We start from the raw sequence: 18296 nt of genomic DNA, 5'->3' as shown, positions 1-18296 counted from the left end.
TATAGTTCTAAAACTCATTTGCTATATTCGTATATAGGAACGCTAAAATGTTAGTCGCTACTACTGCTCTTAGAGGTAGTAGTATAGGCCATTGTCCTAGTAGCGATAATAACGAAGACTATAATATAAATGCTTCTAGGACGACTCTATTATAGACCTAAGTCGCTTACTAACTACGACGTTATAGAACTGAAATAATCGTTAGAAGAACGATAAGCTATCGATCGGCGAGTTCGTTGTCGAAGGAGACTTCGATAACGAAGAAAACGAACTACTTCCTAATAAAGGAGAGTTCTATATATAGTATATCGCTTACCTTCTTAGTAGTACCAAGGTCGAATATACCCCTAGTTATAGTAAATCTTACGAGGAATGTCGAAGGGCCTATACTATATATAAGTAGGACTCTATATTGTAGGTAATAAACCTTCGCCTTTGGTCTAGTCTAAAGAAAATCTTTAAGGTGTACGATATAGGCTAGGCTATTGAGACCCTAGCCTAAAAGAAGATAAGCTCGTAGCCCGCTCGTTACATAGTCTTTAAATGTAAATTCTAGAAGCTAACGTAGTCTTTCTAGACCGCTTTTAACAATATATAGACGTATCGTATCCTCGTTTAGCTAGTACTACTCCCTCCGTCTACTACTAAGCGGACCCCAACTCATATTATCCCCTAGACCCTAGTCGCCTCCTCTACTACGCCGAGCTACTATAGGGCTTTAGTGCCCTATAATCTGCCTACCTCCTCCCTAGACTACTCCGCCTAACTAGCCGTCTACTTAACTTATCATTTAATAAGCAATGAGGAAGCCTATTAACGCGATATACGCTATTTGGTCGACACTATTATAATAGTCGTTAATACTAACAATCGTCTCGTCGACTATATTTTGAGCTCACTATAGTCTAGCCCCTCTCTATAAGGCAGCTACGGTACAACTCCTACTAGGTACAACATTACTCTAGTTCCCTTCGTCCTATATCCCTAGCGCTATCTATCCTTTTTCCTCGAAAACCTTGCCTACGTCCCTTAGGAATATACTAATCCTCTACCCTAAACCCCTAGCAGGTCTAATAGATAGCCAATTATAGAGGTACTTTCGTCGTTTAACGAGGGTATCGAGTACCTACCCACTAGCAATATAGTACTATCTAGAGACGAAGAGGCTATAGAGTAGGGCTAGAGATAGCTCTATCCCTTACTATAGCCTTGCTCCTACTTTATCCTACGCTTCGACCTATTATTGAACTAACCTACTAACTAGAGTAGTTACAGTAACTTTAATATCCGCTTCTACTCTACCTTAGAGATCCTAGAGTAGGTAATACGTTGGCCGCTAACCCCGCCTCCCTTTAGCTTACGCCTAGGTATCCTATAGTACTATAGGATTAACGCTAGGGTAAGGCTAAAGGACTACCTATATCTGAGGAAGGAGACCTAGTTAGCGTGTCGAGGCCTCTCTACACTTATATTTTTCTTGTCGTTCTTTCGTAATAAGGCTATAGCCAGATATATCGGGGTAACTATATACCTAGTAGTACTACCGAGCTATATTCGTTTTATTGTTGTCGTTTCTTATAAGGTAGTCTATATACAAATATTACATTTTCCTTTCCTCCTCTAGTTTGATATTAGCCTATCGTTGTATTGTATATCTCTCTATTCCTATTTGAACTCGTTAAGTATAGTAGTATCTAAGAAGTTCTTTAGGGGCTTCTACATTGGTTTATTGTAACCTATCTACTTGACGTATACGTCGTAGTTATTTCCTTTCCCCCTAGCGTTCTAAGCTTTAAAGATCGCCTCTACCCTATACTCCTACTAAGGAATACCCTTCTCCGATATAACCTATATAGGGTCTAGCCGCTTATTTGTAACTTTCTACGAAGAGAGTGGATCAGAGGCTACTCACTCAACTAGATTGATATAGAAGGTCGAGTATAGACCATTTAGTATATCGAACATTACTGTTAAGGGGGTAGGTACTACGACTACCTTATATTTGGCATTTAGCTAGTCGAGTTTCTTATTAGGGTGGTTCGTCTTTATATTATATAGAAAGAGCTATACCTCGTCCCCTACCTTGAACTTCTTAGCTAGGCGGCGAAAGTAGTTTATATTCGCCTATTGCTGCTACTATATATATACGATAGCTATTTAGATCTACTCTATTCCCTCCTTTAGATAGTAGAAGAACCTAGTAGTATAGCCCTCTAAGGTCGCTATAGGCGCTATTAGGATTGTAATAAGTTATATAGGGCTTATATCGAACCTATAGAGGAGGTAGTTTAGGTTTACCCTAATTATAGACAAGTCCCTATTGTTAAGTGCGAATTAATAGGCTAAAAGGTGTTCGGGCTAGTTGTACTATATAAAGGAGATAAAGATCTAGAGGATAGCCTATACCTCTTGGTTAACCTACTCTATTCCCCTATCTATCTAAGGGTAGTGAAAAGTCGATAGGAGCTACTCTACCTCTATTGCCTTATATAGCGTGGTCTAGAACCTATTTAACTAATCTAAACTATAGTCGGTTATAATTTGAGTTAGGAACCTATAGAAGCGCTATTATATATTATAGAACTAGAGGGTATACTCTTCTACTCCTATTAAGTATATTGCTTCGAGCTATATATACTTAGAGAGGCGGTCGGTAATCACTATAAGGTAGCTAGGCGCCCCCTCGTCTTTTGTAAGGAGGTTGGTTATAAAGTCAATAGAGATCTGCTTCTAGAAGCGATTAGGGATAGGTAGGGGTTATAAAAGCCCTTGATATAGCTGCTAGGAGATCTTGCTTTAGTGGCACTAGTTGTAGTTCTTAATAAACCGCTTTACATTGGACGATATAAAGTTCTAGTAGTAATCTCTCTAAAGTATTTTAAATAGCTTATTACGCTCTAGGTATCTTAATATAGCTAAGTTATAGATCTACTAGATAATCGTAGTAGTTAAGGGCTCCTATATAGGGAACTAGAGATAGCTATAGAACTAAAGCGCGCTTTATACGTTGAGGGAGTAGTCTACGATCTAGGTTTATACTACGTTTACCTCCTTTAGAAACTTCTAAGCTCCGTTGTAAATGGCCTAGAGCCGGTAAGCGTAGTGCTCGTTTTCAACAATACCCTTGTCCTATAGGGCTACGAGCTACTTATCCTTGAAGAGCGTCTCTCCTATAGGCAACCTAGCCTCCTCCTATACGCTAGTCTAGTATACCTTAATTAGAGGGAGTAGTTGGGTAATACGCTAGCTATCTTTAGGCTCGTCTTATTTACGCTAAGAGAGTATATTAGGGTATAAGGCCTAGGATCCTAGCTAGTATTTTAGCTCAAAGTTAAATAGGGAGAGCGTCTTCGTTTATTAGGCCTACTATTCATTGATTGGATATAGCTAGGTGAAGTACTTAAGGTTCTTATAGTTGGTTAGGATAGTAAAGGGGGCTACTACGCTCTAAAGCTCCGTCGACTAGGCCTTAAGATATAAGATAATAGCTAATAGCTCTTTATTATAGATAGTATAGTTGTACTTGGTAGAGCTTAGTTTTATAGAGTGGTAGGCTATAGGGTAAAAAACCCTGTCCTCTCCCTATTAAAATAAATATCTACTAAGTGCTATACTAGAATAGTCCACTTCTATAATCGTCTCTCTTTTAGAATCCTATTAGGCGAGGATCGGCTCCGATATAAATATAGCTTTAAATGTATCGAAGGCGTCCTACTCCTCTTTACCCTAGTGGAAAGAGACGTTTTTATAGGTAAGGCGTATTAATAGGGCTACTTTCTCGGAGAAGTTAAAGATAAAGTTGTAATAGAAATTAGCGAATCCTAGGAAGCTCTATACTCCTTAGACCTTATAGGGTGCCTTCTACTCGTGGATAGCCTTAATCTTCTTAGGGTTAAGGTGGATATAGACCTTAGCCTCTACAATATACCCTAGGTACTTGACTTCCTTTACCGTAAATATATATTTCTTAAGGTCTAGGTTAAAGCCTATATCCCTTAGTCTTTAGAGGACCTTATATACCTTCCTTATATAGTCTTTTCGGCTCTCGCTTAAGTACACTAAGACGTTGTTAAGGTATACCGTTATATAGTCTCCTAGCATTAGACCGAAGGCGTTATTAATATATCTTTAGAACGTTGTAGAAGTATCTATAAGCCTAAAGGGGTAGACTAACTATTCGAATAGTCTAAACCTTATATAAAACGCTATAAGATGCTCGTCCTCCTTAGCTATCCGGATACAGTAGAATATAGCTCTAACGTCTAGCTTTATAAGCCATTTGGCCTTAGCTAGGGATCGAAGAGTCTCCTTAATTAGAGGGAGTAGGTACTAGTCCTATTTAGTAATCTTGTTTAGGGCTTAGTAGTCTATATAGAACCTCTATCCTCCTCCTAGCTTCTTTGCGAAGAGGACTAAGGCGACTACTAATAAAGAGCTTACCTAGATCTATCCCTTATCCAATAGGTCTACGATCTACTTCTAAATCTCTAGGAGATAGTCCCTTAGTATATTATACAAAGGTCCTTATAGGAGCTTAGGAGGTTTTCCGTCTAGGCCTATCTTAAAACGGATATAATAGTCGGCCTCCCTTTAATAGGGGGGAAGGTCGTTCGCCTTCTCTTTGTCGAAGAGGTCGGCGAAGTTATATAGCTCCTTTAGCAAAGCGACCTTCGGGTCTAGGTCGGCATTGGACTAGGAGATAGCTACTCCTAGTATAGTAGTCATCTTATAGATACTAGTAACAAGGAATATATCTTATACCCCTTTAGACTTTTTCCTTTGTACCCTATAGGCTAAGCCTATAAATACTATGTCTATAATTAGGGTAGCGTTAGCTTCCTTCCGCTATAAGGAGTACTTATATACCTATAGGCCGCTTTGCGAATTAATAGTAAGGACCCTATTAGCTAAGTCTAGTACAATCCTACAATAGTTCATCTAGGGGAGCCCCAATATAACGTCGTAGGCTAGCCCTAGTACTATATAGAATATAGTAGTACTGATCTACCTATCGATATCCATTGTAATATAGGCGATATATATAATTTTCTTTATAATTTATACCCCTTTGACTATAATACCTAAAGTATAGAGAGTCGATAGGCTTATCTACTTAATTCCTAACCTCTAATATACTTTCTCGCTAATAGCTTCGTAGCTCTAGTACCTACTATCTATTTATATATTTATAAAACTAGAGGAGTTCAAAAAAATAGAGATAAGAAAGGGGGGCTTATCCATTTTCTCTCTAATCTCTATAAACTCGTTCTATAAACGGCTAGGTCCTTTCGACCCCTATACAAGACTTTGTATAGGGGCTACTCTTTTCTCTCCTCCTCTTTAGAGGGGGAGTCCTCCTCTACCTATTCCTTGGCCTCTAACTTATTAATATCGACCTGAGGAGCTAGTCTCTTAGCTAGGGCAAAGGGATAGGTAGCTATAAAGTAGCCTTAGCGTTTACAATGGATATAGGCTCTAGCCTATTAGTATACTATATATACCTTGTCGTTTACTTACTTTGCCTATAGCGTATTTACACCTTGTTTTCCTTTGTTCTACTACTACTTTTCTCTATAACCTTTGTTGGCTCCCCCCTAAGCTAGGGCAATATAGGTCGTATTAATCCTAGTTATCGGTATATCTCTATCTATATCCTTCTCTACGTCTATATTAGGCCTAGGTCGCTTACCCTAGGACCGCTAGTGTCGTTCCTCTAGGTAGAGGGCCTCTAGGTCGGTAGCGATCTTATAGTATTTCGCAATAGCTATAGCGTAGTCGTTCTATAGGACCCTTCGTCCTACTACGATATACTTCAACTTTAAAGAGAAGTATCGTTATAGTCTAATAAGTTATATCTTATTACTTTAATTAAGTCCCCTAGCCTTCGATAGCTTCGCCTTAAAGCGAATAATAAAGGAGGAGAATAGCTTATTATCTCTTTAGCAAAGTATATCTAGCTTTGTCAAGGCTATAACTTGTTCGTAGGGGTTTATATAGACTATTATAAGATACTTAAGAAACGTTCCTAGGTCGTAGTTGTAGCTAGGTCCTTTTAACTTATAGAAGGCTACAACCTTAGCCTAGACCCCCTAGCTAAGGTTCCTTTAAATAAATACCTATTGGTTGTAGGGACCTCCAATAAAGTCCTAGTCCACTACTAGGACGTACACTATTGTAGCCCTCTAGACGATAAAGAGCTCCTTTTTACCGTCGAAAGGTTGTCCTATAGGGAGGCGCTTCCGCTATGTCTAGGGAGCTGCCAAAGCTACGGTATTAGTCGTCGGAGCCTAGGCGTTTACTACTATAGAGGCGTTTATAGTCTGAGCTATAGCAATCTAGGCTATATAAAGTTCCTTAATAATTACGTTCTAACGTATAATCGTCTTCTACAAAAGTTGGAAGTGTTCGTAGACCTAATCTAGGTCTAGGATCTACAGTACGCTTAGGTTGTTTATAGTAGCGTCTAGCCCACTCGGTACTAGCGTCGAAACGTTTAGCGTACTACTCTCGTCTATATCTGAAAGTAATAGCTGCTCTATCTACACGAAGGTAGTTGAACTATAACGTACTAGCCTTATAGCGTCTATAGATAAGCGTACGATATTCTATTCAACTACCTTAAGGAAGGAAAAAGGAGAAGTATAGGCTACGGTCCTTGTGTATAGGGTTTTTTAGGGGTTTGCGAAGTAGGTTCGGACCGACGTTATTCCGGGCGTAAGGCGGGCCCGCCACGGGTCCGTCCCAGGGCCGCCGCGGATCCGTCCCAGGGCCGCCGCAGATCCTAGGCGCAGCCCCACATACCTAGCCCGGGTACAGCCTGGTCCGTAACAAATATCCGCCCTTGCCCTATCTTAGAGATCCTAAAGTAGGTAATACGTTAGCTACTAACCTCGTCTCCCCTTAGCTTGTACCTAGGTATCCTATAATATTGTAAGATTGACGCTAAAGTAAGGCTAGAGGACTACCTATATCTGAGGAAGGAGACCTAGTTAGTACATTAGAGCCTTTCTATACTTATATTTTTCTTATTGTTCTTTTATAATAAGATTGTAGCTAGATGTGTTAAAGTAACTATATATCTAGTAGTACTATCGAGCTATATTTGTTTTATCGTTGTCGTTTCTTATAGAGTAGTCTATATATAAACATTGTATTTTCTTTTCCTCTTCTAGTTCGATACTAGCCTATCGTTATATCGTATATCTCTCTATTCCTATTTAAACTCGTTAAGCGTAGTAGTATCTAAGAAGTTCTTTAAAGGCTTCTACGTTGGTTTATTGTAACCTATCTACTTGACGTATATATTATAGTTGTTTCCCTTCCCCTTAGCGTTCTAAGCTTTAAAGATCGCCTTTACCCTATACTCCTACTAAGGAATACCCTCCTTCGACGTAACCTATATAGGGTCTAGCCACTTATCTATAACTTTCTACAAAGGGAGTGGATTAAAGGTTGCTTACTTAACTAGATCGATATAGAAGGTTAGGTATAGACTACTTAGTATATTAAACGTCACTGTTAAGGGGGTAGGTACTATAACTACCTTATATTTAGTATTTAGCTAGTCAAGTTTCTTACTAGGGTGGTTTGTCTTTATATTATATAGAGAGAGCTATACCTTATCCTTTACTTTAAACCTCTTAGCTAGGCAATAGGAGCGGTTTATATTCGTCTACTACCGCTACTATATATATACGATAGCTACTTAGGTCTACTCTATTTCCTCCTTTAGATAGCGAAGGAACTTAGCAACGTAGCTCTCTAAGGTCGCTATAAGCGCTATTAGGATCGTAATAAGTTATATAGAGCTTATATCGAACTTATAGAGGAGGTAGTTTAGGCTTACCCTAATTATAGACGAGTCCCTATTGTTAAATATAAACTAGTAGGCTAGGAGGTGTTTAAGCTAGTTGTACTATATAAAGGAGACGAAGATCTAGAGGATAGCCTATACCTCTTAGTTGACCTACTCTATTCCCCTATTTGTCTAAGGATAGTAAAAAGTCGATAGAAGCTACTCTACCCCTACCGCCTTATATAGTATAGTCTAGAACCTACTCAACTAGTCTAACCTATAGTCGGTTATAATTTAAGTTGGAAACCTATAGAAGTGCTACTATATATTATAGAACTAGAGAGTATACTCTTCTACTCTTATCGAATATATCGCTTTAAGCTATATATATTTAGAGAAGTGGTTAGTAATTACTATAAGGTAGCTAGACGCCCCTTCGTCTCTTATAGGGAGGTTAGTTATAAAGTCAATAGAGATTTGTTTCTAAAAGCGATTAGGGATAGGCAAAGGTTGTAAAAGCCTTTAATATAGCTACTAGGAGATCTTATTTTAGTAGTACTAATTGTAGTTCCTAATAAACTGCTTTACATTAGACAATATAAGGTCCTAGTAGTAATCTCTCTAGAGTATTTTAAATAGCTTATTATACCCTAGGTATCTTAATATAGCTAAGTTATAGATCTACTAGATAATCGTAGTAGTTAAAGGCTCCTATATAGGGAGCTAGAGACGGCTATAGAACTAGAGCGTGCCTTATACGTTGAAGGAGTAGTCTATAATCTAGGTTTATACTATATTCGCCTTCTTTAGAAATTTCTAAGCTCTATTATAAATAGCCTAGAGCTAGTAAACGTAGTACTTGTCTTTAATAATACCCTTTTCCTATAGGGCTATAAGCTACTTATCCTCAAAGAGTATCTCTCCTATAGGCAACCTAGCTTTCTCCTATACGCTAGTCTAGTATACCTTAATCGGAGAGAGTAGCTAGGCGATATACTAGCTATCTTTAGGCTCGTCTTATTTATACTAAGAGAGCGTATTAGGGTATAAAGCCTAGGATCCTAGCTAGTACTTTAGCTCGAAGTTGAATAGAGAGAGCGTCTTCGCCTATTAGGCCTACCGTTTACTAATTGGATATAGCTAGGTAAAGTACTTAAGGTTCTTATAGTTGGTTAGGATAATGAAGGGGGCTACTATATTTCGAAGCTCTATTAACTAGGCTTTAAAATATAAGATAATAGCTAATAGCTTTTTATTATAGATAGTATAGTTGCACTTAGTAGAGCTTAATTTCGTAGAGTAGTAGGCTATAGGGTAAAGAACCTTGTCCTCTCCTTACTAAGATAAGTATCTACTAAGTACTATACTAGAATAGTCTACTTCTATAATCGTCTTTCTCTTAGGATCCTATTAGATAAGGATCAGCTCCGATATAAATATAGCCTTAAGCGTATTAAAGACGTCCTACTCCTCTTTGCCTTAGTAGAAGAGGACGTTCTTATAGATAAAGCGTATTAATAGAGCTACTTTTTTAGAGAAGTTAGAGATAAAGTCGCAATAGAAATTAGTAAATCCTAAGAAGCTCTATACTCTTTAGACCTTATAGGGTACCTCCTATTTACGAATAGCCTTGATCTTCTTAGAGTCAAGGCGGATATAGACCCTTGCCTCTATAATATACCCTAGGTACTTAACTTCCTTTACTACAAATATATATTTCTTAAGGTCTAGGTTAAAGCCTATATCCTTTAGTCTTTAGAGGACCTTATATACCTTCTTTATATAGTCCTTTTAGCTTTTACTCAAATATACTAAGACGTCGTTAAAGTATACTATTATATAGTCTCCTAGCGTTAGACCAAGGGCATTGTTAATATATCTCTAAAATATTATAGGAGTACCTATAAGCTTAAAGGGGTAGACTAGCTACTTAAATAGTCTAAACCTTATATAAAACACTATAAGGTACTTATCCCTCTTAGCTATCTAAATATAGTAGAATATAGCTCTAACGTCTAGCTTTATAAGCTATTTAGCCTTAGCTAAGGACTAAAGAGTCTCCTTAATTAGAGGGAGTAGATACCGATCTTACTTAATAATCTTATTTAAAGCTTAGTAGTCTATATAGAACCTCTATCCTTCTTTTAACTTCTTTGTAAAGAGGACTAAGGTAGCTACTAATAAGGAGCTTACCTAGATTTATCCTTTATCTAATAGGTTTATAACCTACTTCTAAATCTCTAGAAGATAGTCCTTTAGTATATTATATAAAGGTCCCTATAGGAGCTTAGAAGGTTTTTCGTCTAGGCCTATCTTAAGACGGATATAATAGTTAGCCTCCCTCTAATAGGGGAGGAGGTCGTTCGCCTTCTCTTTATCGAAGAGGTTAACGAAGTTATATAGCTCCTCTAGTAGAGCAACCTTCAGGTCTAGGTCGATATTGGGCTAGGAGACGGCTATTCCTAGTATAGTAGTTATCTTATAGATACTAGTAATAAGGAACGTATCTTATACCCCTTTAGACTTCTTCCTTTATACCCTATAGGCTAAGCCTATAAACATTACGCCTATAATTAGAGTAGCGTTAGCTTCTTTCTACTATAAAGAGTATTTATATACCTATAGGCTACTTTATAAATTGATAGTAAAGACCTTATTAGCTAGGTCTAATATAATTCTATAGTAGTTTATCTAAGGGAGCTCTAATATAACGTTGTAGGCTAGCCCTAGTACTATATAGAATATAGTAGCACTAATCTACCTATTAATGTCTATTGTAATATAGGCGATATATATAATTTTCTTTATAATTTATACCCCTTTAACTATAATATCTAAGGTATAGGGAGTCGACAAACTTACCTACTTGATCCTTAACCTCTAATATACTCTCTCGCTAATAGCTCTATAGCTCTAGTATCTACTATCCACTTATATATTTATAAAACTAGAGGAGTTTAGAAAAATAGGGATAAGAAAGGGGGGCTTATCTATTTTCTCTCTAATCTCTATAAACTCGTTCTATAAACGGCTAGGTCCTTTTAGCCCCTATATAAGACTTTGTATAGAGGCTACTCTTTTCCCTCCTCCTCTTTAAAGGGGGAGTCCTCCTCTACCTATTCTTTAGCCTCTAACTTATTAATGTCGACCTAAGGAGCTAGTCTCTTAGCTAAGGCAAAGGGACAAGTAGCTACGAAGTAGCCCTAGCGCCTATAATAGATATAAGCTCTAGCCTATTAGCGTACTATATATACTTCGTTGCTTATCTACTTTGCCTATAGCACGTTTATACCTTATTTTCCTTTATTCTACTACTACTTTTCTCTATAACCCCTATTAGCTCCCCTCTAAGCTAAGGCAGTATAGGTCGTATTAATCCTAGTTATTAGTATATCTCTATCTATATCCTTCTTTATATCTACATTAGGCCTAGGTCGCTTACCCTAGGACTATTAATATCGTTCCTCTAGGCGAAAGGCCTCTAGGTCAATAGCAATCTTATAATATTTCGTAATAGCTATAGTATAGTCGTTCTATAAAACCCCCTATCCTACTATAATATACTTTAACTTTAGGGAGAAGCATTGTTATAGTCTAATGAATTGTACTTCGTCGCTCTAATTAAGTCCTCTAGCCTTCGATAGCTTTGCCTTAAAGTAAATAATAAAGGAGGAGAATAGTTTATTGTCTCCTTAATAGAGTATATCTAGCTCTATTAAGGCTATAACCTACTTATAAGGGTCTATATAGATTGTTATAAGATATTTAAGAAACGCTCCTAGGTCGTAGTTATAGCTAGGTCCTCCTAACTTATAGAAGGCTACGACCTTAGCCTAGACCCTTTAGCTAAAGTTCCTTTAAATAAATACCTATTAATCGTAGAGACCCCTAATAAAGTCCTAGTCCACTACTAAGATATATACTATTATAGCCCTCTAGACAACAAAGAGCTCCTTTTTACTATCGAAGGGTTGTTTTATAGGGAGGCGCTTCTACTATATCTAGAGAGCTACTAGAGCTATAGCGTTAGTCGTTAGAGCCTAGGCGTTAGCTACTATAAAAGCGTTTATAGTCTAAGCTATAGCAATCTAAGCTATATAAAGTTCCTTAATAGTTACGTTCTAACGTATAATCGTCTTCTATAAAAGTTAGAAGTATTTATAGACCTAATCTAAGTCTAGGACCTATAGGACGCCTAGGTTGTTTATAGTAGCGTCTAGCCTACTTGATACTAACGTCGAAACGCCTAGTATACTACTCTCGTCTATATTTGAAAGTAATAGCTACTCTATCTATATAAAGGTAGTTGAACTATAATATACTAGCCTTATAGCGTCTATAGATAAGTGTACAATATTCTATTCAACTACTTTAAAGAAGGAAAAAGGAGAAGTATAGGCTATAGTCCCTACGTATAGAGTTTTTCAGGGGCTCGCGAAATAGGTTCGGACCAACGTTATTCTAGGCGTGAGGCGGGCCCGCTATAGGTCCGTCCTAGGGCTACCACGGATCCTAGGCGCAGCCCTATATACCTAGCCTGGGTACAGCCCGGTCCGTAACACTCTGATTGCATTACTACGTTACTATAATCACTACTATAGCAGTTCTCCAACTCTATTTATATAGCCTACTGCTATAGTAGGTTTAACACTTAGCCTAGTATATGATGCTAAGTACTACTTTAGTGTAGAACATATATTCTACGACTTGTGTAGTATCTCTATAGTCAATAAAACCCGCGAAGTCAAGAAGTATATTATATACTACCTGTTATACTATCTTAATATTATAGATCGTTAGAAACCAATTGGCAAATTTTAGCTAATTTAGCTAAGCAATATACTCTCGATACGAGTTATTGCTATCGACTTTATTGTAAGCCTTCTCGATATACTATTACAAGGCTTACTCTAGTAGCTAGATAAATACGATACCTTCGATACGATAATGACTATATTCTATAAAAGTAGTAAATAGACCCTTCTATTGCTAGGCAATAGCAAGTACTCTACAAAGGACTAGGGCTACGTTCTTATACGCCAACTGCTCCTATTAGACTAGGGTATACCGTTAGCGATTATTTCCAATCGCGATTATAAGTTTACATTGGATCTCTAGACTAGTATATAGGAATATTAGGGTACTAAGCTACTGATAACAACTATATACTATCTATAGACAGATGGTCTAGTAGAGTATAAGAATTAGACTGTAGAAATTACCCTACGATTCTATACCTTCGAATTCCTGACTAGTAACTAGGTCGACATTATTTCTCTACTACAATAGAACCTCAATAGCGTTTATTCGGCTCCTATTTGGTCTACACTATACAAGCAACTGTACAGATTCAGGCTACAAGAACTGCTCGACGTAATTGTAGCCGATCTAGGCGTAGCTACCCTAGCAGACTTGCCCACTCTGTGAGAGGATTTGCGCTATAAGGTACAGTTGGCAATAGATTTCGTAACCACGTAAGCTAAACGCTACTACGATAGCCGCTACCGCTAGGTCGAATTCGAAGTCGGCGACAAGGTATATCTTCGCCTCTATTACAGATACTACCTGCCTAGCAACCTACCTCGGAAGTTATTATTATAGCACGCTAGACCATTCTCTATTAAGCGCTATATTAGCTACCTAGCTTATAAACTTAATCTTCTAAGCTATATAGGAATCTACCTAGTTATCTCCATAGAATATCTCTCGCCTATACTACTAGGAGAAGATCTATATAAGTATATCGAGCTAGAGGCTAGCCTAGTTAAAGATTCTTAAGCCTCTAATTAGTTAGATTATAAGTTTAGCAATAACTATAAAGTAGAGTATATCTATAAGTACTTAGTTATACGTATATAGCTTAAATATTTAATCTAGTAGAAGAATCTAGGCGTCTATTATAACACTTAGAAATCGCTATACAATATATAGTATACTCTTAAGATTATAGAAAAATACTAGAAGTACCTAGGCATCGATCTACCTATAAGCGCTATATAGAAGAAGGAAGATGCCGTAGCGCCCACTAAGCACCCTCGAGATCGGCCCTAAAAGAACGTAGAGGCCATAGGCGCTATAGCACCCGCCTAGCGCCCACGTAGCCGCCTTCGGAAGGACCTAGTAGTAGCGGGCCTATCGACGAAGACCTTTTTACAGGAGGTGCCCACTCTAGCGGCCTAGACTAGGCTACCCTCGGCGCTATAGACCGTAGTACCACGGCCCGGCATACTCAAAGAGGAACCTACGCTAAAGGCCCCAGTTAAGTATATAACGGCGCCGCTACCTATAGCGCTATAGCCTACAACGCCAAAGGAGACACCTATGCCGGTTGAGCATATCCCGGAGCCACCTTCGCTAGTACGTTCGACCATTGTAGTGGCCGGTCCAGCCCCGAATCTACGGCGCAACACACGTACTAGCAAAGGCGTTAAACCGACGCAATACCGCGAGGAGAAGGAGGATGTCCAAGAGGAATGAGTTATCTCATTGGGAAGGAGGATCAATACAATACGAGGAGCAACGCAGTGAGGGCACTACTATTTTTCTTACGGCCCGGCACTTGATACCGAATGCTCCTATATATATAATTAGATGATGACCCCTTCTGGGTTAGGCTCTAGGTTAGGGTTGCTCCATACAGGGTTAGCCCTACATAGCCCATGCGCCCTACACACTGCCAAGAATATCTTGGCAGTGGAGGGAGCCTCCCCACTTGGAATGGATCATCACTCATCCCACCATTGTATCTACATACTACTATTGCGTGCCACCGCATCACCCTCACATTGAACTCCTGGATTTTGGCTTGACGAGAATAAAACTGGAATCATGAGACAGCAGGTTTTCTTTTCAGGGCAAAGAACATATCTAGCAGACCACGAGTCCATGCAACTTGAACTTGTTGTCTCGTTCATTTCCAGGTTAGCATTTACGTCATTCCACAACAACCTATACGAGCCAAATGACAACTTCACTTCGATTCACTCGGCCGCCGCGACATTCGTGGACGCATTCAGGCCGACATCCCCGCCGAAAAACTTTGCCTCATATTGGGAACTTGAAGATGCTGTGGTAAACTTGGCCCTTCGAGTCTTGCTCGTACTTAGCGGGGACTCCGAGCTGGGTGGAAGTTTTTGGCCCTGATCGATCGCTCGAACGCGGCTGCGTAGGCGCGGCAAACATAGTTTTGGACCGAAGCTTATCGGCAAAGAGGTCAGCGAAAGAAACTTTGGATGCCATGCCGTTTATGTCTGCATCCCTTAATCTCTCCCGGCCCATCACGGCCCCGTCGGTGCGTTCCAGGGCCTCCGGCACTGCCCGTGCCCAATTTCTCGCAGGATCTGATATCCAGATTTAGATTAGGGTGGAAAGGAAGTTGCATTATCACGTCAGAACGCACTTGTTGGCGAATCTCTACCACGGATCACGCCTCCAGCCTGACCGTTCAAGAAAGCTGCTAGAGGAGCCCCCCTGGCGGCCACCGTGATGCCAGGGTCCAGCGACACTGCTGACTGCTCTCGCGCGGTGCCGTTGGGGCGAAAAGGGACATAGACGCAGTTAGATGTGTCTCCTATCCTGGCGCATCTCCCACATGGTGCACGACGGTCGCATCTTCTTCTGGCCGGCAGGGGTCAGCAACACTTAGTTATTGTCCGTCGACAACTCTTGACCACAAACGACCGAGCTTACTTCTTGATTCTGCATGGGGTGCACGACAGCTGCGGTTTATCTCTTCGTCGACTGGGCGGCGGCCGCTGGCGGCTCTGGGGCTTACGGAAGGGCGTGGTTGACACCATGTCGAGTTCTTTTTATCAGCGCGTTTGGAGACTTTGGACAGTCGGGAGAAAAATAAAGGGCAAGGGTCCCAGAAGAAACATGCCTAGGGCTTTTCTCTCCGCTAAATCCTTGCGCAGGTCTGGTTCGATGGGGAGTTGGAAAAAGCCGGACGGACGGTTTGTATTGGAGGTGCTGTGGATCGCTGGAACGGACTCCGATCGCCGTGCGGCGGGTCGACAAATTGTCCCGCTGCTGCAACTGACCCTCCGCATCCGGCCGCGCCGATCCTCCGCATCGTCCCCGCTCCGTCCACTAAAGAACCGACCAGCCATGCGGAGAGGCCCCGTTGGCAAGATGCTCGGTATGTCGGGCGGTCGCTGTCATGCGACGGTCCGCATCGTCCGCATCGCGTGTCCCGGCCCGAGTCGAGTATTGACACGCTACAGCGAGCTACGAGGTGTGGATGCAACGGTGGGATCATAGCGGAGCATCGGAATGCAAAGAGAGTGCGTTGTTCCAATATAAAAGAAAGCTAAGGACTGAACAAAGCGTGGTATATATATATCCAGGAGTAGGGAAACTATAGCCAGTGCGTTCTACCAAGCTCTAAGCCCCTTACCCCTGACGTGACATACCCCCCAGTTGTTCAATAGAACGCCTAAGTATATATAGTTGAACAATTGTAAAACTAGAATATAGGAAATCTTTATAAACAGTAGGTTATATAGGAATTCGTTGTATAAGGCTATAAGAAATTCTAAAGCGCGATTCTAGCTAATTAGAGCGCCTAGATCTAGGAAAAAGTATAAATTCCTATCTATAAGAGCTTAAGCTTCCTTCTTCCTATATATATTCTCTTATTTATATATATAGTAGCTACTACTACTATTACTATTCCTAGCTCCCTAGAGCGTATAAGACTACTACTATATTGCTCTACTTTAATATCTTCTTAAACGAGTTACCTATACCTTTGCCTACTCCTTTAGAGGAGGGTAACAATGCTAAAGAGCTTATAGTAGAGGAGCCTACCACTCTATATACTACTTCTAAAGAGCTTACTACGCCCTTTTCCAACTAGCGCTATAGTCTTCTAGTCGAGTGAGTTATACGCTCTTCCTTCTAGCTTACCGCTATATCGCTCTAATATACCTCCTCTAATTATACCCTATAGATGATTATAGAGCGTAAGATTCTATACCTAGGTTGTATATACATCGTTCTTATAAGCTCCTACAATAGAACCTACTATAACTATAATAGCTATAGTATATATTACTAGTACTGTAAACGCTTTAACTATAGCTATAAGCCAATCCTACCTACTATTATAGAAAAGGTACAAGCTCTAACTATAGCTATTAACAACCTCGACTAGAAGGTGAGTCCCTATTATCCGCTACTCTATATCCCTTATCTAATAGCTAGGTAGGCTACAAAGAAGATTTGCCCTATACTTTATATACTTTTGAACGATCTCTAAGAGGTAGAGGAAGAGGGAGAGTAGGAGGATATAGAGATAGTAGAGTTAGTAGAGTAGTAGCCTCAACAGTAAGTGTAGGAGTAGGTATAGGAGAGTCCTATAGTCGCCTAGAGTAGAGTTCTAGATAACCCCTTCGGTTTTATACCTTTAGCGTTGATAAAGAGTGAGGCGTAGAAGGTGCTCTCTAAGTAGATGGAGAGCGATAAATTGGTTAACAACTAGGAGCTAGAGTAGGTTATTGTATAGACAATAGAGCTAGTAGAGCAGCTAGAGATATAGGTAAGGATTCTTCGGCTCTAGGGAAAGGTAACGATAATAGAGCTTATTAATTGCTAAAATATATAGGGCGATAGTATAGAATAGCAGTAGTAGATAGTCCTTATAAAGAAGATAGTTGACTCCCCTACTCTTTTCTTGCCTAACGTATATCTTAAAGGTTTAATAGAGTATAAAAGTGTTTAAACTTCTATCTCGAGAGCTACTTCGTTAAACCGTCTATAGGCATCTATACTATAGAGAGGTAGAGCATCTTAAACTGCTTGTTCTAATACTTTTAATAAAGCTATATATTGTGAATATCTATATAGCGTAGGCAAGTATTAATCCTTATATACTCTCCTACTATAAGGCGAATCGTCTGCTAGTTGTTATAGAAGATCTTCTAAGGCTCTCTATTCTTGAACGCAAGGTCCCTAAACAAGCGTTTTAGAGCAATTGTCTTAGCTATAATAAGCGACAAAGCTTTTAACTCTACCTCGGTAGAAGATATAGTAACAGTATCTTACTATATAGCTTTCTAAGAAATTAACCTGCCAAAGAGCATTATAATATAGCCCTATAAGGAGCGTTGTATATCTAGATTGTCAGTGTACAAAGCGTTAGATATAATCTAGAGCACCTAGTAAATAGCTCTACCCCTATACTATATGCCAAGGAAGCGTGTAGTATATAGGTACTAGATAACTCGTTTTGCTACTTTGATATACTCTAGTCCTAGATTCGTTAGGAACTGAGAGAGCTTTATAGCTATAAACGCGACATCTAGCTAGATTATAACTATAGAGTAGAGGATCGAGCCTATAAGCTCTTAATATAATTTGATCTACTTTGGGGTTGCCTTTCCCTCGAACTTGCAAAGCTCTTCTATAAGAAGCGGAATAGCTAGAGCGCTCGCGATATTAGCGAGACTGTACTTCTTTATAATCTTCTCGATATACTAGTTGTATATAAGCTAGATTTTAT

General features: G+C 39.5%; 2 protein-coding genes across 2 annotated transcripts; both read right to left on the bottom strand.

Moving 5' to 3' along the window:
• Positions 1–3861: 3861 nt before the first annotated feature.
• On the bottom strand, positions 3862–4101 carry THITE_2055429 (uncharacterized protein; the record flags this gene model as incomplete). The annotated part of the gene is made up of 2 exons (XM_003656987.1): positions 3862–3966; positions 4012–4101. 2 exons carry the CDS (start codon positions 4099–4101, stop codon positions 3862–3864), a joined length of 195 nt encoding a protein of 64 aa, XP_003657035.1.
• A 10738-nt stretch (positions 4102–14839) lies between these two features.
• THITE_2132143 (uncharacterized protein) lies at positions 14840–15591 on the bottom strand (the record flags this gene model as incomplete). The annotated part of the gene is made up of 3 exons (XM_003656986.1): positions 14840–15135; positions 15195–15412; positions 15485–15591. The coding sequence occupies 3 exons, from the start codon at positions 15589–15591 to the stop codon at positions 14840–14842; spliced, it is 621 nt and encodes a 206-aa protein (XP_003657034.1).
• Between the last annotated feature and the right edge of the window lie 2705 nt (positions 15592–18296).

The sequence above is a fragment of the Thermothielavioides terrestris genome, chromosome 5 (assembly GCF_000226115.1).
Source record: "Thermothielavioides terrestris NRRL 8126 chromosome 5, complete sequence".
In the NCBI taxonomy this organism is placed as follows: domain Eukaryota; kingdom Fungi; phylum Ascomycota; class Sordariomycetes; order Sordariales; family Chaetomiaceae; genus Thermothielavioides; species Thermothielavioides terrestris.
This window is presented reverse-complemented; position numbering and strand designations above follow the sequence as displayed.